Raw genomic sequence first — 22883 nt, 5'->3', positions numbered from 1 at the left:
GAAAAACACATGAAATCAGACAATATTCATTCATCTATTCAAGAAATAAAAATTCTTGTCACCAACGCAAAAAAACATATTAACCCATTCTAACTAATTGAGTTTAAGCAGTTGGAGTTCTATTTTCTTATTAATAAATCTGCACATTATTACATCCCTAAAAAGTCTAGGGGTGGGGGACGCAAACAATGTAAAATAATAAACCCGGGAGTGTCACGGTTTGGCTTCGCTTCCTGTTTTAGTTTGAAGTTTCATGTCTCTTGTGGTCCTGGGTTAACTTCACTTCCTGCCTTGTCTTGTGATTGCGTGATTGATTCCACCTGTGTCCAATCACCTGCACCTCCCTTGTGTATTTAAGCCCTGTGTGCCAGTTGTCCTTTGTCGCGTCATTGTCCGTGTTACTTTCCGTCGGTGCACGTTGTCCTGTTTTTCGAATAAAGAGCACACTTCGTCTGTGAATCCTGCATCTGAGTCCTGCTTCCGTCTGCACCGGCAATTCCCCTTGTGACAGGGAGGTCTTGACCGACAAGTATTTAATGGACAAAACTCAACAAATAGCAACTGAAAACAATCTTCAAAAGGAAGACGAGCTTGGCTTCTTTGGTCTCCAACTGGTCTGCAACTGGTCACTGACGAACCCACCACCTCTCCGCTCACTCCAGCCTCCACTGGCACAACCATCCCCAACTCTGGCTTGGCACCGCCATTTATCCTTTTCTGATCAGCTGATCAGCTGCAGCTGCAGGAGTGACATCACCCTCGCACCTGAGGAGAATCTCTCTCTCACACACACACACAGACACCAAACAGCAAAACAAAACACAGCACATAACAACATGATATATTTAGATGCAAGCTACAGGTATTAGCTATTGGAAAGGGCATCTCTTAATGTATTTACAGTGGGATAAAACATTTGATTTCTTCAATACTAATACAAAAAAGAAAATCCTTGAAAAACTAATCTACGCAATCACGAACATTAATTCGTCAAAATAATGAACAGGAAACCGAAGCAGGAGTATATGTGTGTTTATTATTTTTTGTATTTTCGGCACTGTTTTAAACAATCCGCAGGGATGTTGATGTGTTATCACGTATCTAGAGTGAGACATAGATTTACTTTTCTGCTGCCTGTGCGTTAAACCCTGTTCATACCATGGTCACCAGTGTGACGCCATACTCCAGCTCTCGTGCTCATTAGCGACTGACGGCACACAGCTCATGAGGTGACGGGGGGATGGTGAAGCCCACAGCTGGAGTCAGATCCAGATCCTCCTCTTTCACTCCAGGTGGAGGAGTGAAATGAAAGCGCTGGAGGAGGGAGCTGAATAAGAGGAAGAGCTCCATCTTAGCCAGACTTTCACCCAGACACACCCTGCGACCTGTAAGAACAAAGGGATGAGCAAAGACTGCATCTTAGTGTGTAAAAACACAAAAGAAATACAAAGTCCTGACAAAGTTGTGGTACCTGCATAAAAGCATCCCTCCGTAAACATTTCCCATCCTCATCCAGGAAGTGGGAAGGGTTAAAAGAGTGCGGGGTCTCCCATTCACTCTGATCATGAAGGACAGAAGTAAGAAGAGGAAACACAGTGGTCCCCTGTAGGCAAAGGTATAGAGAAAGGTGTCAGTTGCATAATGGTAATAATTTAGATTTTTAGACTTTAAGATGATGATGAACATTTCATTAGTTATTTGACATTAATTTATTGTTTTTATTGTTTTATTTATTTGACTGTTATACTGCTTTTGCTTGCTATCAAACTTACTTTCCAAGTTATTATTGCCATCAAATCCCTTTGTAACCTTTGTAAACTTAAGGTTCTTTAAGCACATACATATTATTACCAGCAAAATGAAACGGGTGTGAGCAACTCACTTTTTTAATGAAGAAGCCCTGGAAGGTGACGTCTCGGCTGGTTTTGTGACAAATGGAAAGGGGGACAATGTTGGCCAGTCTCTGTGTCTCATGAATAACAGCATCAGTGTACGGCAGGTTCTTTCTGTCCTCTACTCGAGGCTGACGGCTTCCTACCACCCCGCTCAGCTCCTCCTGCACCTGGTCTGGACTCACACGTGAACAAATACACAGATGTTTCTGCATATAGACCAGCCCACAGTCACCTAATGTCTCTGAAGACGTAGCCTACTACCATGTAACTGCTAAAGTCGGCAGCATAAAATGTTCACAACTATTTATATTTCTATAAACAAAAGGGACAAAACGTTTCTGTTTTGGGACTTTTCATTTGAACTTTGTCTTGGACCAGTAAGCTTTACAAGTGGAAAAAAATGCACACCAGCAATCGGCATCCCTATCTTTACCTTGAATATGTGGATATTTAGCCTTAAATAGCAAACTCCATCTCAGAGTTGTCGCTGTGGTATCAGTGCCAGCTGAAAACATGTTGGTCACTGTACATATCAAGTTGTTCTCATTGTATGGAGTGTCCTTGACACAAGCCTCCTAAGAGAAAGAACATCCACATTTCATTACCTAAGCACGATATTAGGTCTTTTGGATGGTTGAAAACTGCAAAAAAAAGAAATGGTCTTACCTCGTCCTTTTGCATCCGGATCAGCAAACAGTCGACAAGGCCTCTGCACGATTGAGGGTTCAGTGTGTCTTTCAGATGCATGATAAGTTCTTTGACATCTCTGACAGCCTCCATCCGATTATTTAACAAAAGCTGCCGTTCTTTTGTCCAACTAAGCAGCCTGGGAAACATGTTGTAAAGCTGTGATGTAGCAGTGAAGGCGACAAAGATTAGTGAAGACAATGTACACCAAACAACATCCTGAGTAGAATTCATATACTAATAAAAACAAATTTAACAGCAAGATTTGTTATATGTGCCCAAATACGTACAGTGTATTTAACCATAAACTAGGTATTTAGCATTTAAACACACCTGCCTCCGAGAGAGAGGAGACGTCCTCTCCTCCCACACTGTAAACTTCATCCAGGTCTCCTTCCCTCCTTCTCTTACACCCCCCCCCCCTTCCTCATCTCCCTTCACTGACTGCATGAAAGAATTGCTCATTGTTGGAACCGAACTCACTCCACCCACCGCTCTCTGTCCTATAATCCGTCCCCGAAGTTTGTTTGTTTCTAATGTTTTTACGTGAAGCACTTTGAAATGCCCTGCTGTTGAAATGTGCTATACAAATAAAACTTTCTTGCCTTGTTGCGATAACATACTGGTGTTGTTTAACATTCTGCGCGACCTTTAACAGCTACCCTAATAAAACCCCTTATACTGCAGCAAATTAACAAAAAACAAATATGAAGTTGGATTTGTGTGGAGCCCACAATCCTTATGCTTTCATTGGATCGCTTCACCATACTTATGAATTGGGGGTCGTTGTATTTAAACCGGCTGCAGAGATTAGCAGAGATTATATTGGATGTAGCATAACTTAACGGCTTTTCTGTATAGAAGGGTTTTCCTGTCAAATGGCAGTGATAAAAAAGGACATTATTAAGATGTAGCACTAAAGTTAAAGTTGTGTTTTGTTCAATTATAAGAAACCTCAGTAGGACTTACATTGAAGGCTACAAAAAACAACTAAAAAGTGGGGCACGATTCTTGCACAGTGTACCTGTCACAAGGCATGGCGCTGGTGCAGGCTGACAGGGTTTAAGGACTCAGGCGCAGGGTTCTTACAAAGAAGTGTTCTTTATTTGTACTCACAAAACAGAAGCGTGCTCCAACGTAAGTCTGACAGGGATTAATGACGTGACAGGGGACCACAGGCACACGGGGCTTAAATACACAAGGACGGTGCAGGTGATGGGGAAACAAGTGGGAACACTCAGACAATCGCACCTGGCTGAGCGACTCCGGCTGCGAGGCGTGGACCACCGGGCTGAGCCCTGACCCCAATCCCCCTCCAAGGACCGGATTCCAGACGGTCCCCAGAGGGTGGGGGGGGGGGGGGGGGTCAAGATCGGGCGTCGAGGGGCCGGGACGGGCGGAGACAGGCGTCTTGGGGCCGGTTCGGGCAGAGACGGGCGTCTTGTGGCCAGTTCGGGCGGAGACGGGCGTCGTGGGGCCGGTTCGGGCGGAGACGGCGTCGAGGGGCCGGGACGGGCGGAGACGGGCGTCTTGAGGCCGGTTCGGGCGGAGACGGGTGTCGAGGAGCCGTAACGGGCGGAAACGGGTGTCTTGGAACCGGGACGGACGGAAACGGGTGTCTTGGAACCGGGACGGGCGGAGACGGGCGTTTTGGAAGCGGGACGGGCGGAGACGGGCGTTTTGGACGGCGCCGCCGCCGTTGGGTCTCAAGGTCCGGGAACTTGGGCTCGTAAGTGGCTGGGGAGCAAGCGCTGCGCCGAACCACTTTTGGAATCCTGCGGGAGCTCGGGAGCCCAGGGTCGCGTCATTCTGTCACGAGGCATGGCGCTGGTGCAGTCTGACAGGGATTAATGACGCGACAGGGGACCACAGGCACACGGGGCTTAAATACACAAGGAAGGTGCAGGTGATGGGAAACAGGTGGGAGCACTCAGACAATCACGGGACAAGGCAGGAAGTGAAGTTAACGCCACAAGGAGGACCACATGGAACATGAAACTTTAAACTAAAACAGGAAGATGGACCAAACCGTGACAGTACCATTTGCCGGGCATTAAAGGTGTACTGAATACACAAAATAACACACTCTGTGGAGGAATATTCACTCGCAATTAAGATTTTCTGCTCTTATTCGTTTATACTTTAAGAAATGTCCTTGTAGACTTGTATACTATTCCCATGTATATTTCTACTCCGTACCTTGCTGCTTTTCAAACACTTCAATCAGATATTGGCATTCTTCTAAGACTTTATGCTCAGAGAGTTGTTTTCTCATTCCAAAGTCAGGGCAAACCGTTGCATCTCTTTCCAGGATTCTCCATTAGCAAACAGAATTCCTTTCAAGCATAAAAGTGTAAATTTATTTTAAACTGCGCTAGTCATTTGGATGTCATTACATACAACACTTGACACTGTCACTATGCTATTTGGTTCTGTGCTAAAGAGTAAATGAGTATTCAAGAGTAAATAATACCATGGCCTTGATTCAAATCATAAAAGATAGGGGAGATTTCTCTGTCTCCAAAGTCCTCTGCGTGGTTGACCAGAGCATCTTTGACTGCCGTGTATCCCGCCAGGACCACTACTCTGCTGGTTCCAAGGTAGACCGTGAACACGGACCCATGCTTCTTTGAAAGCTGTAAAAAAATAAAAAATAAAAATGCATAGTATGAGACTGTGTAAATGTGATACAGTTCAAATGGTTTTAGATAAATCCTGTTAAAATGGCTTAACTACGCCATCTCCTGTTACTAAGTGGTACAAGTACGGACCAAAGGAAAGGGAGGTTTGAATTACATGACATGTCATTTAGCTGACGCTTTTATCCAAAAGGACTTATATTGCATTTTAACCCACGGTGTACATTTTGTGGATGTCATGTGTAAATAACACTACGAAGCATTGCGAAAAAGCACTGATAAAGATGGAATAGTTAATCATTAACTATCATCTGGCTCCCCTAGGTAAGCCAATGTCGCACTATTAGATTTTTGTCAGCTACCTTTTCACAAAGGTGTTCAGCTGAAATGTTTCTTGGGAGGGTTGCGTTCCAAAAGTTACAATATGATGATGTTGGAAGATCTTTTCCAGTCCTACGTTTCAGTAGGGCTGATGGTGGGTCTCATATGCATTCTTGTCTCCTTTTTTTTCCGCTCCAAAGAAGAGACGAGGGAGCCTCCCTGACCTAAACCTCTTCCCCTGCTTGGTAACTTGCTTCAGATGGATCTCAAGAGAATGGACCGCTCTCTTGTTGATGTGAGTAATTTGTTTGTGAGCAAGATGATACGTCATTTCAATGACAGGTTGCACACGTGTATTTCAAACAATTGGTATTTGTATGCCTGTTTGCAATTTGTAATACAGGTTATTGCTTTAACAAAACATGGGATCCCATTCCAGATATTAGTGTATGTATGAAATTTAATTTCTTCTCAACTGTCATGTCAAGAGTTGTGTTCTGACAATTTAAATATTCAAAATTTTTTTCAAAGTTGTAATGATTAACGCTTGTGTTTGATAGCTTTCCAAGAAATATGGATCGGTGTTCACAGTGTACCTTGGACCTCACAAAGTGGTGATTCTGGCTGGATACAAGACCGTGAAGCAGGCACTGATCAACCATGCTGTGGAGTTTGGAGACAGATATATCAGTCTCGCTAACCATGACTTAAGTGGTGAACAAAGTAAATATAACCCAGCTGATTTAAGCAATACTCACTCATACTATTAGATGGGTTGGACCACGTGTACAAATTGAAAGTGTTTTGCGGCCCTCAAGGTGGCGCTCGCAGCCCTGTCGGGGGCCATACGGTTAAGAATCACTGGTTTAGGGGGCACCCACATTTGATTCAATCACAATGTTAACCTCTCACAGATGAACGTATACAACTATAATATAATTTAGTTTGTTTTTGATGAATAGTTTTAGGGACGTCTTTGTCAGGATATAATCAGTAGCAACAACAGACCGTAAGGAAGGTTGTGGAGCTGGGTGGCAAAGCAACAGTCGAACCAATTTGCTTGATAGATAGACTAGTAGATACTCCAAGATGTTTGCTCACATTTTGCAACAGACCCTCAGTACTTCTGAATATTGTAACCTGAATTTACTATAGTTGAAATCTGGCAAAACAATTACTAATTTATTTCTAGGAAATGGAATCATGTTTGCCAACGGAGACTCGTGGAAAGAAATGAGGCGTTTTGCTCTGAGCAACCTGAGAGACTTTGGGATGGGCAAAAAAACAGCAGAGAATAAAATCATTGATGAGATTCAGTATCTGATTGATGTGTTTGAAAGACATGAAGGTAACTGGTCTACTTTATAACATTATGTCTTTACAAGAATTTCATATTGGTATCCTTTTTTTACTTCATTCATTTTTTCTTCATAGGTCAACCCTTCAGTAATGCCAAGTCAATAAATTATGCAGTCTCCAACATCATCTCTTCAATCGTCTTTGGCAGCAGATTTGAATACAGTAATGAAGAGTTTAAACTCATGGTAACCCGAGCAAATGAAAACATTCAGCTTTTAGGTTCTTCTTCAATACAGGTACCACTTTGTTTCTTTTCATTAAAAAAAACTATAAGATGTACCTTTTTGTGGGTTATAATGAGAATTACAGACTAGCGGGGCATACTGACCGTTTTTAACTGTACCTTCATAACAATTAGATAACAAATTAATTGCTGAACCTTTTATTCTCCAACAGTTGTTTGAAATGTTCCCGTGTATATTTCAATGTGCGAGAAACAGAATGCGTCTCAAGAGGAACGTTGCTGAAAACCGAAAACAGATAAAACTGCTGATCGGACGTCTACAAGAAACCTTGAATGTTGAGATGTGCAGAGGATTTGTGGACTCGTTCCTAGCACACAAACAGAAGCTGGAGGTATTCAAATCATGCATGATATCTTGATAAAAGTTTTTAAATCTTAAACGTTTTGTATTATATTTCAATGTTAGTTTTAATCTCTTCCCTGTTAAGGATTTGAAGATTACGGATTCACACTATGACATGGAGAACCTGGTGTCGACTGCTGCCAACCTCTTTGCGGCTGGTACTGATACGACAGGAACTACACTGAGATGGGTTCTGTTGCTGATGGCCAAATATCCCCAAATTCAAGGTAAGTAATATGCTTAGACCTGAGATGCAGTCCCCAACTGTAAAGTTGAAATATTTCAACTACAGTGTCTATAGTGTATATATGGGTTATTCATTCATTTACAATCCAGGACAATTTGTTCACTGAAAGTAAACAATGAATCAAATGCTCTGACAAATCAATCTTGAGTTTGTGACAGTCAAAGAACTGCAGTGCACTACACTTGCACTCAATGATGGTCAACAGAGTATTCTACAAACTGTTAGCTTCACAGGGAGGCCCTGCTCGATTTAGCTAGTACTGCTAGCTACTATCATAAGAAAACAGTGCTTCTATACTCTTGCTAGTTTCTTAAGATTGCAGCCCCAGTTTTTACTCTCAAACAGTAACTTGAAACTTTAACTGCAGATTAAATTACAGATTAAATTCGTTTTGCCCATGATGTAATCCTCAATTGAATGCTGATCCCTCTGGGAAAATAATTTTTGGCTAAATTGGAGAAATGCCTTACTTTCTTTACCCAAGTACATTTTTCTACTGGCCTGAGAGTTACACAATATCAGTGATGTGGTAATTATCTACCATGGGCCAAACATTTTGATGGAGCAATAGCAACGTGCTGCAACAGACTTGGTTCTTGGACGTTTGGTCAAAAATAATCAAGTTAAACTTTCTACAGAATTGGTGATTAAAGAATACTTAACTGCTGATTTGTTTGTGTTTTTTTTCATTTTGTCATTTCCAGACCAGGTCCAGGTGGAGCTGAGCAGGGTGGTTGGAGACCGTCAGGTGAGGGCAGAGGACAGGAAGAACCTGCCCTTTGCTGACGCTGTCATCCATGAGACACAGAGATTTGCTAATATACTTCCCATCGCTATTCCTCATCACACCAGCACAGATGTGACTTTTCAGGGATATTTCATAAGAAAGGTAAACAGTCTCCTTCTTTTTGTTGTTTTACGGCGGTTGGCATCCATCTTATTGGTGCATTACCGCCACCTTCTGCTCCTGAATGTGGATCAGACAATAACCCTCTTTACCCCAAAACAAAACAAAAGTTAAACCGTTGTTAAAGTAATGCTGAATTATGCATCTTGAAAGCTGTTTAAAGATAGTAGTTTATACTGCATTTTAAAACATTGTAATCATAATCAATGTGTCTTTCTCAAGGGGACCCCCGTGTTTCCTCTTTTGACATCGGTTTTGTGGGATGAGAGTGAGTGGGAGACCCCACGCACCTTTAATCCTGCCCATTTCTTGGACAAGGACGGGAAATTTGTCATGAGAGACGCCTTCATGCTGTCACGGTTTGGGTCTGCTCTGTTTTCATGTCTCTGGTGTTCCTGGGTAACTTCACTTCCTGCCTTGTCCTGTCTTCCCTTGTGATTGTCTGCCGTGCTTGATCGTTTCCACCTGTGTTCAATCACCTGCACCTCCCTTGTGTATTTAAGCCCTGTGAGTCCCTTGTCTGGTGTGGCGTCATTACATGTCGACCGTTCATGTGTCACGTAAGTCAGGTTTGTGTTTTCAAGTCTAGGTCCCTGTTTTGTTTGTTTGTTGGTTTTGTTTTCTCCTCCCTCCTTGCCCTCGACCACGTCCCCCCCTGACAGAATGACGCCACCTCCTAAGGACTCAGCAGGGTTTGACCCAAGAAATCCGTTTTTGGGAACTCGCCTGGCATTTGGGGACCCACACGGCACGCAGCTGGCTGCCCGGCGCAACGCCAACCCTGGCTCGAAAGCAGGCTCCAGGCAGCGCCCCGGTCACCGCCCTTGCCGCTCTCCAGACCCAGGTTGGGCCTCGCCGATGGAGGCCAGCGTCCAGCCCCCAGTCCTCAGCGCACGCTGGAAACAGGTGCTGGAGCTGGCCGCCCGCCTCCAGGCCAGGTACGACCCCCACGCCCTGGACCTCCGCATTCGGCGGCAGCGACGGCGCCAACCACGCCCGTCTCCGCCCGAACCGGCCCCAAGACCCACGCCCCCAGCTCCAAGACCCACGCCCCCAGCTCCAAGACCCACGCCCCCAGCTCCAAGACCCACGCCCCCAGCTCCAAGACCCACGCCCCCAGCTCCAAGACCCACGCCCCCAGCTCCAAGACCCACGCCCCCAGCCCCAAGACCCCCGCCCGTTCCGGCCCCCAGAGCCTCGCCTCCTCCCGTTCCGGCCCCCAGAGCCTCGCCTCCTCCCGTTCCGGCCCCCAGACTCCAGTCTCCGCCCGTTCCGGCCCCCAGACTCCAGTCTCCGCCCGTTCCGGCCCCCAGACTCCAGTCTCCGCCCGTTCCGGCCCCAGACTCCAGTCTCCGCCCGTTCCGGCCCCCAGACTCCAGTCTCCGCCCGTTCCGGCCCCCAGACTCCAGTCTCCGCCCGTTCCGGCCCCAAGACTCCAGTCTCCAGCCCCGTCCCCACGGCCCCCGACCATGACCCCTCCAGGCCCGTCCCCACGGCCCCCGACCATGACCCCTCCAGCCCCGTCCCCACGGCCCCCGACCATGACCCCTCCAGGCCCGTCCCCACGGCCCCCGACCATGACCCCTCCAGCCCCGTCCCCACGGCCCCCGACCATGACCCCTCCAGCCCCGTCCCCACGGCCCCCGACCATGACCCCTCCCTCCCACCCTCTTGGGACCGCCTGGAAGTCGGTCCTTGAAGGGGGGGTGGGGTCAGGGGTTGGGTCGGCGCCCCCGGCCACGCCGACGCCGGAGCCGCACAGCTCGGCGCCCCACGCCACGACGACGCCGGAGCCGCACAGCTCGGCGCCCCACGCCACGACGACGCCGGAGCCGCACGGCTCGGCGCCCCACGCCACGACGACGCCGTCGGAGCCGCACAGCTCGGCGCCCCACGCCACGACGCCGTCGGAGCCGCACAGCTCGGCGCCCCACGCCACGACGACGCCGGAGCCGCACAGCTCGGCGCCCCACGCCACGACGACGCCGGAGCCGCACAGCTCGGCGCCCCACGCCACGACGACGCCGGAGCCGCACAGCTCGGCGCCCCCCGAGACCCTGAGGCCCGGCCGCCGACCCTGCAGACCCCCCGAGACCCTGAGGCCCGGCCGCCGACCCGGCAGACCCCCCGAGACCCTGAGGCCCGGCCGCCGACCCGGCAGACCCCCCGAGACCCTGAGGCCCGGCCGCCGACCCGGCAGACCCCCCGAGACCCTGAGGCCCGGCCGCCGACCCGGCAGACCCCCAGAGCACCCCACGCCCGGCCGCCGCCCCGGCAGGCCGCCGGACCATAGCTGTCGGGTCCCCACCCTCCCGCCCCTTGTCTGATTTTCATGGTTCTGCCCCCCTTTAGGACCGTCTGGAATTCGGTCCTTGAGGGGGGGGTTCTGTCACGGTTTGGGTCTGCTCTGTTTTCATGTCTCTGGTGTTCCTGGGTAACTTCACTTCCTGCCTTGTCCTGTCTTCCCTTGTGATTGTCTGCCGTGCTTGATCGTTTCCACCTGTGTTCAATCACCTGCACCTCCCTTGTGTATTTAAGCCCTGTGAGTCCCTTGTCTGGTGTGGCGTCATTACATGTCGACCGTTCATGTGTCACGTAAGTCAGGTTTGTGTTTTCAAGTCTAGGTCCCTGTTTTGTTTGTTTGTTGGTTTTGTTTTCTCCTCCCTCCTTGCCCTCGACCACGTCCCCCCCTGACACATGCCCTTCTCTGCAGGTTAGTGAACCAAGCCAACACTTCTTTCCAATACCAAAATACACCTTTCAGATTGTCTAAAGGCTGTTCCCTCACAGGACGCAGGGCGTGTCCTGGAGAAGGTCTGGCCAAGATGGAGCTCTTCCTCTTCTTCACTTCCCTCGTACAGCGCTTCCGTTTCACTCCTCCACCTGGAGTGAAAGAGGAGGATCTGGATCTGACTCCAGCTGTGGGCTTCACCCGCACCCCTTCACCTCATGAGCTGTGTGCTGTCAGTCGTGAGGGAATTCAAAATGAGTAGATTAATACTTAAGGACTTTACTTAATAAGTAAATGGGATAACAATTATTTAAAAGCTGTTAGAAAAGCTATTTTCTACCTTGATTCATTAGGCGAAACATCAATGTGTTTAAAAGACGTCGCCACAGGGTTGAGTATGTTATTGATTCATGATATGTTTTGTGGTATTATTAACATGTGTAATGGTAAAATATGTTATAACATAGTCTTATGCCGAAAGAGTGATTATTGTCTCTATTGAAGTAATGTGAGAAGAGAAGGGAGATTCAAAAGGTGTCTTTTGCAACTGTCTAAAGGAAGACGCTTTCTCACAAATGCTCATTTAAAGGAACCCTGTCACCCCCATATTAATCCTGGTTCTCATCTCCACTTGGTTTGCAACATTTCATACCTGCCGCTGAGGATGACCTTCATGTGCGTCTATAAGAACTCAGCATTTTCACTTCTCGAAGACGCCATCTCCACAGAGCATCGTTATACGCGCTTGTGTATTTGACCTCCTGCTCGCAAGCAATAAATGGACTTTTTTGATCATTCATCAAGACATTTATTACATAAACCCAGAAACAAATCATTCTCTTCTTTCGAACTAGTTTTATTGAAATATTCCACAACACATGTCCATATTGACTGTTCTCTCCAAGAACACTTAATTCTGATTGGCTGCTGGGTGTCCATTCAGCCCTAATAAGGGAAAACAAAGTGGTTGCAGTAAAACTGTCTCCAATTCTAGCGTGAGGGATATTAGCTAGTCAGGAAACTATCCCGTAGGCAGTACACAAAGTAATCCAAAAAATAAATAAAATGAAGACAAACAATTTAAAACTTGTTGATTTCTTGTTGTAAAACTCTTTTTTGGAGCCATGTTTACTTTAATTCTAGTTAGTCTTGTTGCATGTACTGTCAATATTGTTTTTCCAACTGTTACATTATTGAAGATAAAGTACAGCCTCTCGTACCTGATTGCTTTATTATTGACTATTGAATATTAATAAGGTTCAACACCCCCTCTGTGAAAATAGTTTCTGGTTCATTGATAAATGTATCACTATTTTACTTTGAGAAACTAAAGTGAATCCGCTAAATACACCAAAAAGGTGCACTGTTATGGTCAATTCCTCCCAAACATTTCCCATGAAAATGAAATCAGTCTTCAAGGTCCTTTGGTCAAAGATGCAACTTTTCTTTGTTATCTTTGTAAACACGTCTATCCTGCACTCTTTATAATTAACAGAAGATGTTAGAGAGAATTTGTGCACAGGCTTTAAAATTGAGACATCACAATACATTTGCAAAAAGTAATTACAGAAAGCTCTAAAGTCTGATGTTTAGAGGATCAGAGGGAGAATCCAGAGCAAAATAAAAATGGCCTTTAGGATAGTGTAGATGATAACAATATACTAAACTGACAGCAAGGCTCTATGTATTTCATAGATTGTTGAGGCACACAGTACAGGCTTCATTCACACACTACATGGCTTTAAACAGCAGGGGTCCTCGGCAGTCAGTAAACACACACAATAACTCGTCACAGGTGAGATTCAATGTCTAGTGGGGTTTGGTGTGATTAAACTCCAGCAGGCTGCAGGTTGGCCCAACTCCCATTGATCCAACCACATGTTGAAGTCCCAACACATCTGTCCTACTACACCCTCATGAATTTGTGTCAGAAACTACCGCTTTGCCACTTCAAGTTGTCTTTACTTTTTCATAATTTTTTGTATTGTGTTGATCGATGAGACGTCTCCTTGTAGACTTTTGAGAGTTCTGTCACACGCAGTGAAATTGTCTGTTGTTTTACTCTGTCGGGCATTTTTGTCTTGTCATTTCCGGTTTTATTTTGAAATAATAACTCCTCTCGTTTCAGGTCACTTACCCTTCCTCATGTGTCACCAGTCTGATTGTCTTCCCTGATTCCTGATTGTGTCCACCTGTTCCCCATTCCCCTCCATGTGTATTAATAGTCTGCATCTCCCTTTGGCCTGTGCCAGTGTGTTCATTGTTACCCATGAGGTTCCCGCTGTCCAGCCACGCCACAGGTTCCCGTCGTTGTTGCCAAGGATCTTCGGTCGGCCCAGCGCCTTCACCTCCAAGCGAGTTTTTTGATTTCGTTGAAGTTTTGTACCCTAGGCAAAGTTAATATTACATAGCCTCTTTGTTTTCCTCCGTATGGAGCGATTTTGGTTTTGAGACGTTGCCTCTGTCGATGGAGTGCGTTTGTTATTTTGATAAAATCAAAAGCCTTTTTGTTTTCCTCCTAGAGTGGGGTGATTTTGGTTTTTGATCATCTTTTAGCCACACTTCTTCCTGGTCTATTTTTATCGGAAGAAGTGTGACCTAGGACAATTTCATAGCCCGCCTTTGACTCTGTCTGGAGGACCACGGCTGCATTAATAAAAAACCCTTGCGCACCAAAAGACCCTGCGCCTGCTTCATGTTTTCCTCCTGGGCGTGACAAGTTTTTGTTCTTTAGAGTTCAAATAGAGAACAGCGTGTAGTGAGAAATGAACTTGATGTTCTTCTTTTTCGAATGGAGATAAGACAACGATGCCACGTCCCAGGCTTTGGAAGGTGCTGATGTTCTGGACGTTGCGATAAAGGGTTCAATTGTCAGCTCTCTCAACCTTTGATAATTTTTTTTTGATAGAGTTCTGCTTCTGCAGCGTCTAGCTGCGCACAATACCCAGAGTTAAGCAGAACACAATCTGAAAAGAACAACATTGTGAATTTCCAGAAGATTTAGGAATCTGCGTGCCTTATTATCTTCACTTTCACTTTACACCATAAGTTTTACATCAGAGAGGTTTGTTACGTAAAATACTCCACACCTACACAGGAGGCACAAACAAATAGTAATAGTGAACCAACGGGTCATATAACAAAATCTTTGGTTTACACACTGTCACGTACTTGTAGAGAGGGAGTACACATTTAATCTTTTTACTTATTAGTCAGTTTATGTTTTGTCATATTAGAGTAACGTGTTACTTAGAATCAAATTCAAATTCTCAAATCTTAGCTGGACTTAAACGGGAAGACATTGTATCACTTATTGGCGTTTTATGACTAAACCAATTGCAACTAACAATACTAATACTCTCAATGACCGTATAGTTTTGTCAAAATAGAAAAAGAAAACGGGAACAGTCAAGCCACAATTACCGCAAAGTTGACGCAGCTGTCGCGATGTCGTGGCAACTCAACTTGCGGATAACAGTCATACTTAAAGTGTATTATACTGTTATGACCCAGAGTGTCATATTCAAGTTGCAGTTCAACTCCCTGCCTGAGGGGGTTGCTGTTATATTTTGCCTTGCTCTGTGCCTTTTTTTTTCTTTGTAGTTGATTGGTCGTTGGTGTGTAACAGGGATCTTGTGGGCGCCATCCGGCGCTCTTTTCCCTGTCTCTCCAGCCTTCAATGGGGCCATGCTGCACCTTGTGGATGTTTGGGTGTTGGGGTTAGCAAGGAGGTCGGTGGGGAGACTCTCGTTTATGCGGCGCTCCGGCTGCCCTCGGCCGGGCGTAACATAATTGGGGGCTCGTTCTTTTCTTTCGTTCTGCATTGCTGGTTTTTGATTGTACATTCGATATGTTGTGTGGGTGAAAAATGGATTTTGATTTGGACAAGTTTGTAGCTGATCCTACACTTCAGCTGTTAAGCAAATTTAGGAAAGTGGATTTGGTGCTCATTGCAAACTCTTTTGACATAGAAATTCCTGCAAACATAAACAGGATGACACATACAGGATGTGAGCCAGACCTACGCAGAGTTTGCACGTGGAAAAGGCATGCTGTTTGATAAATGGTGTCGATCCAGTAAAGTTCAGCGGGAGCTGATGCTCTTAGATGAGTTCAGAAAGGGGCTGCCAGAGCGCATGGTCTTGTATTTAAACGACCGTTACTGAGGCGGCTGTCCTGGCAGATGAGTTTGTCCTGACTCACAAAAGGGTTTTTCCATCCTCTCTGCAGCGCGGGCTGCCGGTACCTATTTTAAATGAAGCAAGGTCGCCTAAAACTTTCCGGCAAGGTAACTTTTCGGCCCCGATTGAAAATTGTGAGTGCTTTTATTGTCATGAACCGGGCCACTTTGTTGCAAGCTGCCCGAAATTACAGCAAAAGGAAAGATGTCACCGACCAAGCCCTTCTGCAGTCGGGCTATTCAGAGCGAGGAAAGCACTAGTCTGTCTGAGCTTTGGAAAGAGGAATCGTGAGGAATTGATGATTCTTTTAAGCCTTTTATTTCCCACGGTTACTTTTCCCCGAGTGGCCATGAGAGGGACCAGATTCCAATTACCATTTTAAGGGATACTGGGGCACAGCCCGCGGTCTTTTCCCTGTCTCTCCAGCCTTCAACTGGGCCATGATGCACCACGTGGATGTTTGGGTGTTGGGGTTAGCAAGGAGGTCGGTAGGGGTGAGAAGCCCATTTTGTTTTTTCATGTTTTCTCCTGTTTTCAGGTAAGGAGTTAAGGGAGATAAGACACTTGTCCTTTGGTTTGTTTCATTGTCTTCATCTTAAAACTAGTACACTTCAATTACAACACAACATATAAGATCACAGTATTTATTGGTTTATCACAGTTTATCTAGTGCAATACATTGCATCCAATTGCTTAACTAAGAGAAAAAACTCCCATCAAAAAACCCTCTTCTGTGGAAAGATGGGAGAAATCCATAAAGGATGGCAATTAGCTTCCGTCCCCAGGTTTTAACATTACATCATGACAGGATGTTAATGTGTACAGTATTTATATGATTTACATGACTATAAATTGTTATTGACTATAATGCATTCACTTCATCTAACATACAAATATATCTACTATCTAACATCACACAAACTACAATTCTACACTAATCTTAGAACCTTGACAATAAGGGCGCCCACAACGTTAACAGGTGAGCAGATAACCTTTTGTTCTAAATGAATAGAATGTCTGTAATTGGATACATCTAAAAGAATTGTTGTTAACTGCAGAATACGTCTCTGTCCAGTGACTGAATAAGGTCATTATATGACCACTAAATTGAAAACTACATTTGAAAATGTGATGTTGATCCCATGTAAAGTAAAAGCATATATTTACACACAATTGAATTACAATATAATAACGGGGAAAGTGAATAAGTGTCCGTAGGTTTAGGGATTTAAGTAAATAAAAATATATGAAGAGTTTAAAAAGGACCGGGTGTTAACTCTTAGTCTGTAAAAATCCAAGTTGAAGTCTGCATACATGGAGTTTTACATATATATTTTGTGGTCTGGCAGTTAAGAGTAAGTGTAGGGATTTAGGATTAGGGATTAGGTAAATAAATAAAGAGTTTAAAAAGGAATGAAGGTGTTTATTTGAGATATTCGGAGGTCGACTCTTAGTCTGGCAGGTTAGAGTAAGTGTAGGCACTTAGGTTTAGGGATTTAGGTCAATGAAATATAGAGTTTAAAAAGGAACGAAGGGGCTCACTTGAGCTATCCGGAGGTCGACTCTTAGTCGGTAGAAATCCATGTCGAACGGTACCTCTGGTGACCGGAGTCCAGCATATATATTTTGTGGACTGGCAGTTTAGAATATTAGACGAGGAAATAAGGACACAGGGAAAGATTTGTTGTTTTTCATACTGGGAAATATGTGGGTGGTTGGTGTAACTCCTGGTGTTTTACCAAACCTGGAAGCTGTGGATCAGAACTTGAAAAAGGACTGAGAATCCGGCAGTGAAAAGTGTTTGACCGGAATACACATCTGTGGGAATATGTATTAAAGGGTAAAAGGGAAAATCATAGTCAATAGTGGTGGTACAAACACAGGAGAAATAAAACAATACAGGTGAACTGGTGTTATAAGCCTCAACAATCGAGAGCTGTATTCCTCTAATACAGTAGAAGTTTCTTGATTGGGTTCACAGTATTGGGCATTGCGTCCTTTCTCTTGTGTTCTGAAGCCACATGTGAACAAATAAAATAACCTGTTGAACTATGATGAAAATGGAGGAAACCATAACGATATGGGAGAAATGTAAAGAAGGCACTCTGGGTTTCACCCTATTTAAGACTTATAAGAGACATATGGATAAAACCCTAGAAAAAGATAAGAAATGTGTAACAAAAAGATATGTGAAGTTGGTTGCACAAATGCAGCAAAGAGGGATGTTCGGAAGGGAGACAGAGCAACTCAGGATGGCTAGTTTAGGGCCAATATAAATATTGTCTTTTCTGTTTCACAAGGGTTATAAAACATGATATTCTTCCTGATTTTAGTTAGTTATTCTTCCAAACTGTGTGCTGCCTGAACTGCTCCTGCCTTTGCAAACGCAGGGCTGATACTTGACCTGTGATCTGACAAATTGATTTCCCAGAACAAGATAATTTTTTTGGCTGGATTTGTGCTAAATATATCCCCAACTGGGCTTCCAATCTTCGAATGCGGAGATTCCAGGAGAGAGGTGCTCCTGGTCTTTAACGTTCCTCCTTTTGTTCCGTGTGCTTCAGGAAGATGGAGAAGATCACCAACCACCTCTTCAGGTACAAAAACTACAACTTTAGCATCGGTCTCACTACTCCAAAGCACATCGACTCCCTGCAGAGCTTTGAAATCCGAGACAGTGACGTCTTCCTCGTCACTTATCCAAAGTCAGGTGAGTGAGACAAGCTATTCTTCATCACATAACTCCGTCACATTACTTACATGACATTGATTCCTCCTGATATTTTGAAGTTATCTTCTGTACATGTAGCATGCTCAGTGTTCATAGATTCACAAAGAGACTCCAGGAGGGTTTGTGTTGTATTTAAGGCGTACTGGTTGAGGCAGTGTTTCCCAGCTGTGATGCCAAGTATCTATGCAGGAATAAGCCAATAACGCACACTTAACAATTACATTTTCCTCCTTTTTATTCAATGTCGATATTAGACATTCTATTCTTTTTAAAAACATCTTTTTACATAATGTTCTTTGGCTTTCTTTCCATGACAGTTTCCCACTGTACATATTTGTATTTTCAAAATATTTATATATATATTGTTTTTTTCCAACCTAACATTTATTTCTTTTTGTCTTTTTTTTCTCTTCTTACTTGAGACTTTTAGACACAATGAACTTTGACTTTAAAAAAAGAGAAATTCCACCTTACATATTGATGTGATATTTCTCTTTTTTCCGTACATGGTCAATGCCATTTAGTTTGTTATTTAATTACACGCACCACGTGTACTGACCCACAGGAACCATATGGACTCAACAGATCATCATATCTATCTGCAAGTCAGACGGCGCTCTGCCTGAATATCCAAACAACCTGGAGCAGATGCCGTGGCTGGAGTACACAGAGGGGAAAGAGGATTTCGCCCTGCGACCCTCCCCCCGACTCTTCTCCTCTCACCTCACCCCGGCTCTCATGCCCCCGGGCCTGAGGGACAAGAAGGCCAAAGTCAGTAGTCCACGAAGCGTGAACACACGTGTGTGTGTGTGTGTGTGTTAATCTCCGGGTGCGTTTGTTCTTGTGTCAGATAATCTACGTGATGCGGAATCCAAAGGACAACATCGTCTCATATTTCCACTTCAGCAGCCACTGCGGCAGCCTGGAGACCCCCAAGAGCTTCGAGGACTTCTTTGAGCAGTATCTGAAGGGAAATGGTGAGGAACCTGGAAGACGATTAAGAGTCTACAGAAAGATTGGGAAAATGAATCATTTTATTTTCGAAAAAATGAAAATATTGACAATACCTGTTTTTGTTTGGGGACATTTATATATCATGCTATTGTCATAATATAATAAATAAAAAAACACTTCACAGAATAGGTGAAAGTGCAAAAAAATCTCAATCGAAAAAAACATTTACTTTGAAATCCAAGACAATTCAAGGTAAAAATACAACAGATTTAATGCTTAATAACTTACATCATGTCTCTTTGTTTATACTAAGTTGATTATATTTATATAATAAGTTTTAACGACGTCCTGTAGAATCACATCTTGTGTATTTCCAAGGCACAGACGCCATGATGCAACACCAGGCGTGTTTCTGACACGCCGCATCACTCTCTCTTGTGTAACTTGTGTGTCACACAGTCGTAGCTTCATCCTGGTTTGACCACATAAGGGACTGGCATTCAGAGAGAGACCAGTACACCATCCTCTTCCTCACCTACGAGGACATGATTCTAGTAAGATGTGCTTTTCCCTTCTGGTAAATATTCTGATGAAGTGTTTGTCAGCGTCTTAACTCGAGGGCTTCATTCCCTCCTGTAGGACCTTAAGGGGGCAGTGATTAAGATCTGCAACTTCTTGGGGAAAAACCTGAGTGAAGCGGCCATTGACCGAGTTGTGGAAAAAGCCACATTCGACACCATGAAGAGAGACTCAAGAGCCAACTACACGTTTTTGCCAAAAGATAAGGTGGAGAAAGACTTCATGCGCAAAGGTAATGTTTGACACACATGCAGAACAGAAGCAGGTTTCCCGTCTGGCTTTTAAGAAGAATTCCATTGCAGGTAAGATCGGCGACTGGAAGAACACCTTCACCGCCGCTCAGAGTCAGAGGATGGATCGCCTGATGCACGAGAGACTCGGAGACACCTCTCTGCACTTCATCTGGGAGTAGACCAATGTCTAAAGATACAACAATGTATTCAAATGAAATAAAATGTATTTCGGGGTAGACTCAGTTCTTTTATTTTAATCTTTTTTTATAAAACATGTTTTCATTCTTCACTTATATATTTTTTTATAATGGAGCAACCTGATTATCAGGAAGAAGGAAACATTTATCACCATAATAAGTCAGATTTGACTCGGCAGTTGGAGCATAACAGCAGACAGATAAGAACATAGTGCAAGAGGAATAACATGAAATATGATGCTATAGGTTGGTTTAAAAATAAAGGAATAAAAGTTCTTACACACATTTTACTGTAAAATCCACTCAATGAATTCACACTGTTTGACATCTGCATCACATGTATACTTTTAACCTTCGTTTGGACTTTCGATCAGGAAGAAATGAGCAGAGACCACAAATAAAATCGATTGGCCAATCTTTATTTATTGAACGTCAAAGGGAAATTAAATCCTGTTCCAACGTAGGATGAAGACTTGCTTTAGTCACTGGGGCGACTCCGCGCATTAGTTCTCTTCATCCGGAACGAGAGAGGAAAGAAAACCATGGATGATGAATCTCATCTTTAAATTCCTTGAGTAAAGAATCCACGCTGCTGTGCTTTGGTTGTTTTCTGCAGAATTCTGCTGCTAAACGCAGAACTATTTGGAGTGTTTGCATAATTAGGCAGATGCTAATGGCTCTGAATTAGCTTTCCATTGATGTCAGTGGACCTTAAGAGACCTTTCATTTGTTTCATTTCGTACATCCTGCTGTTAACTGACAGTCTGTGTACTTTTTTAACGGATTCTATTTAATCAAATAACCCAGTTTTAAACACCATAATGTTTTTCTTTGTTCATTTTCCAAATGTAGTGGAGTGATATATTTGTCTAAGCTGCCATGTACAAAATGACTTTTGCCTGATGTTGCCATCAGGCAATGCTTTTATGTCAGTGGTTCTCAACTGGCTCCGGGACCCACCATCACCCCTTAATGACAAGCCGCGACCCAAATCGATTGGTCAACGGGGGGGGGGGGGGGGGGTGCTAGCGGTGTCGACGTAGACGGGGGGTGCTAGCGGGGTTAGTCATCAGCCCTCAGGGTGCTAGCGGTTGTCTTTGCGGCGCCAACTGAAAACATGAACGGACGAGCCGGCAAAAAAACCGACCCTCCGCTGCATTACAAAAATTCCCTTCAAAATAAAATCATCACATGAATTTTTATTTTTATTTTCCCACGCAACGGCCCGCGACCCACTAAAAACGGGTCCGCGACCCACCCGTTGAGAACCACTGTTTTAAGTGATAGTAGTCGTAGTAATCTCAACAGCAGAGAAATAAACTGCAGAACTATAGAAAAATATGAAGCAACAGTAATCCGACATTCTAGGGTTGTAGGAGTGATTTTATTCCATATTTTGTCCTTTCGTTGAAAGTCTACATATACCTGTAAATCACCCAGCGTATGAATAACTCAAGTATTTCGTCTATAAGTGCGTTTGACAGACATGACGTGATATTTTGAAGTTATCTTTCTGTACATTACACATGCTCAGCATTCAGAGGCTCCAGGAGGGTTTCTGTTGTATTTAAGGCGTACTGGTCGAGGCATTGTTTCCCAGCTGTGATACCAGGTATCTATTCAGGAAGCAGCCAATAACGCACACTCGTCAAAGTCCAGAGTCCAGCAGAGAGGTGCTCCTGGTCTTGAACGTTCCTCCTTTTGTTCTGTGTGCTTCAGGACGATGGAGAAGATCACCAACCACCTCTGCAGGTACAAAAACTACAACTTTGGCATCAGTCTCACTACTCCAAAGCACATCGACTCACTGCAGAGCTTTGAAATCCGAGACAGTGACGTCTTCCTCGTCACTTATCCAAAGTCAGGTGAGTGAGACAAGCTATTCTTCATCACATAACTCCGTCACATTACTTACATGACATTGAATCCTCCTAATATTTTGAAGTTATCTTCTGTACATGTAGCATGCTCAGTGTTCATAGATTCACAAAGAGACTCCAGGAGGATTTGTGTTGTGTTTAAGGCGTACTGGGTGAGGCAGTGTGTTACGTGTCGTGTTTTGTTTTGCTGTGTGGTGTGTGTGTGTGTGTGAGTGTGAGATTCTCCTCAGGTGTGATGGTTATGTCACTCCTGCAGCTGCAGCTGATCAGAAAAAGGATAAATGGCGGTGCCAAGCCAGAGTTTGGGTTGGTTGTGGCAGTGGAGGCCAGAGTGAGCAGAGAGGTGGTGGATTCGTCAGTGGCAGACCAGTTGCAGACCAAAGAAGCCAAGCTCGTCTTCCTTCTGAAGATACATCGTTTGCGTCCCCCACCCCTAGACCTTTTTAGGGACGTAACAATATTGGGGGCTCGTCCGGGATATTTAGTTTGCTTGTACCTGCATCATTGTCTGTCGCGGTAGGTTTATCTGTTTGATATTTTGATATATCCCTGTGTGCTGCCTCTTTTTTGCTAACGTGTAATTGGGAAACTGCTTCTCCTCAGTCTAGATAGGGTAGTGTCCAGCTTGGCCTAATCAGCCTTTCCTTCGGGCACTAATTTTTTGTTTTGCCTTTATTGTTTTCGGAGTCAATCCTGGGCGGAGACTGCGCTCTCCAAAGGGGGCTGGCGTTTCAGGGTTTCGGCCACTGATGTGT

General features: G+C 44.5%; 2 protein-coding genes and 1 pseudogene across 3 annotated transcripts; 2 read left to right on the top strand and 1 right to left on the bottom strand.

The window, feature by feature from the left end:
• Positions 1–631: 631 nt before the first annotated feature.
• On the bottom strand, positions 632–5694 carry LOC119219944 (cytochrome P450 2K1-like; annotated as a pseudogene).
• On the top strand, positions 5164–12170 carry LOC119219939 (cytochrome P450 2K1-like). Of its 2 annotated transcripts, none has more exons than XM_037475458.2 (11): positions 5164–5182; positions 5743–5837; positions 6103–6265; positions 6735–6890; positions 6977–7137; positions 7298–7477; positions 7574–7715; positions 8440–8624; positions 8865–8994; positions 11344–11355; positions 11433–12170. In XM_037475458.2, the coding sequence occupies exons 2-11, from the start codon at positions 5802–5804 to the stop codon at positions 11633–11635; spliced, it is 1368 nt and encodes a 455-aa protein (XP_037331355.2). In that variant the 5' UTR covers positions 5164–5182; positions 5743–5801; the 3' UTR covers positions 11636–12170. The 2 variants fall into 2 exon arrangements, with proteins under 2 accessions (XP_037331355.2, XP_037331354.2); XM_037475457.2 differs by lacking the exon at positions 5164–5182 and adding an exon at positions 5528–5545.
• Positions 12171–17904: 5734 nt separating this feature from the next.
• On the top strand, positions 17905–20303 carry LOC119221120 (amine sulfotransferase-like). Its single transcript, XM_037477578.2, has 6 exons — positions 17905–18264; positions 18851–19056; positions 19136–19262; positions 19699–19793; positions 19879–20050; positions 20121–20303. The coding sequence occupies exons 1-6, from the start codon at positions 18123–18125 to the stop codon at positions 20228–20230; spliced, it is 852 nt and encodes a 283-aa protein (XP_037333475.2). The 5' UTR covers positions 17905–18122; the 3' UTR covers positions 20231–20303.
• The last annotated feature ends 2580 nt before the right edge of the window (positions 20304–22883 follow it).

Source organism: Pungitius pungitius, chromosome 12, assembly GCF_949316345.1.
Source record: "Pungitius pungitius chromosome 12, fPunPun2.1, whole genome shotgun sequence".
Classification (NCBI taxonomy): Eukaryota; Metazoa; Chordata; class Actinopteri; order Perciformes; family Gasterosteidae; genus Pungitius; species Pungitius pungitius.
Note: the sequence above shows the minus strand (reverse complement) of the source record. Positions and strands in the feature narration are given on the sequence as shown.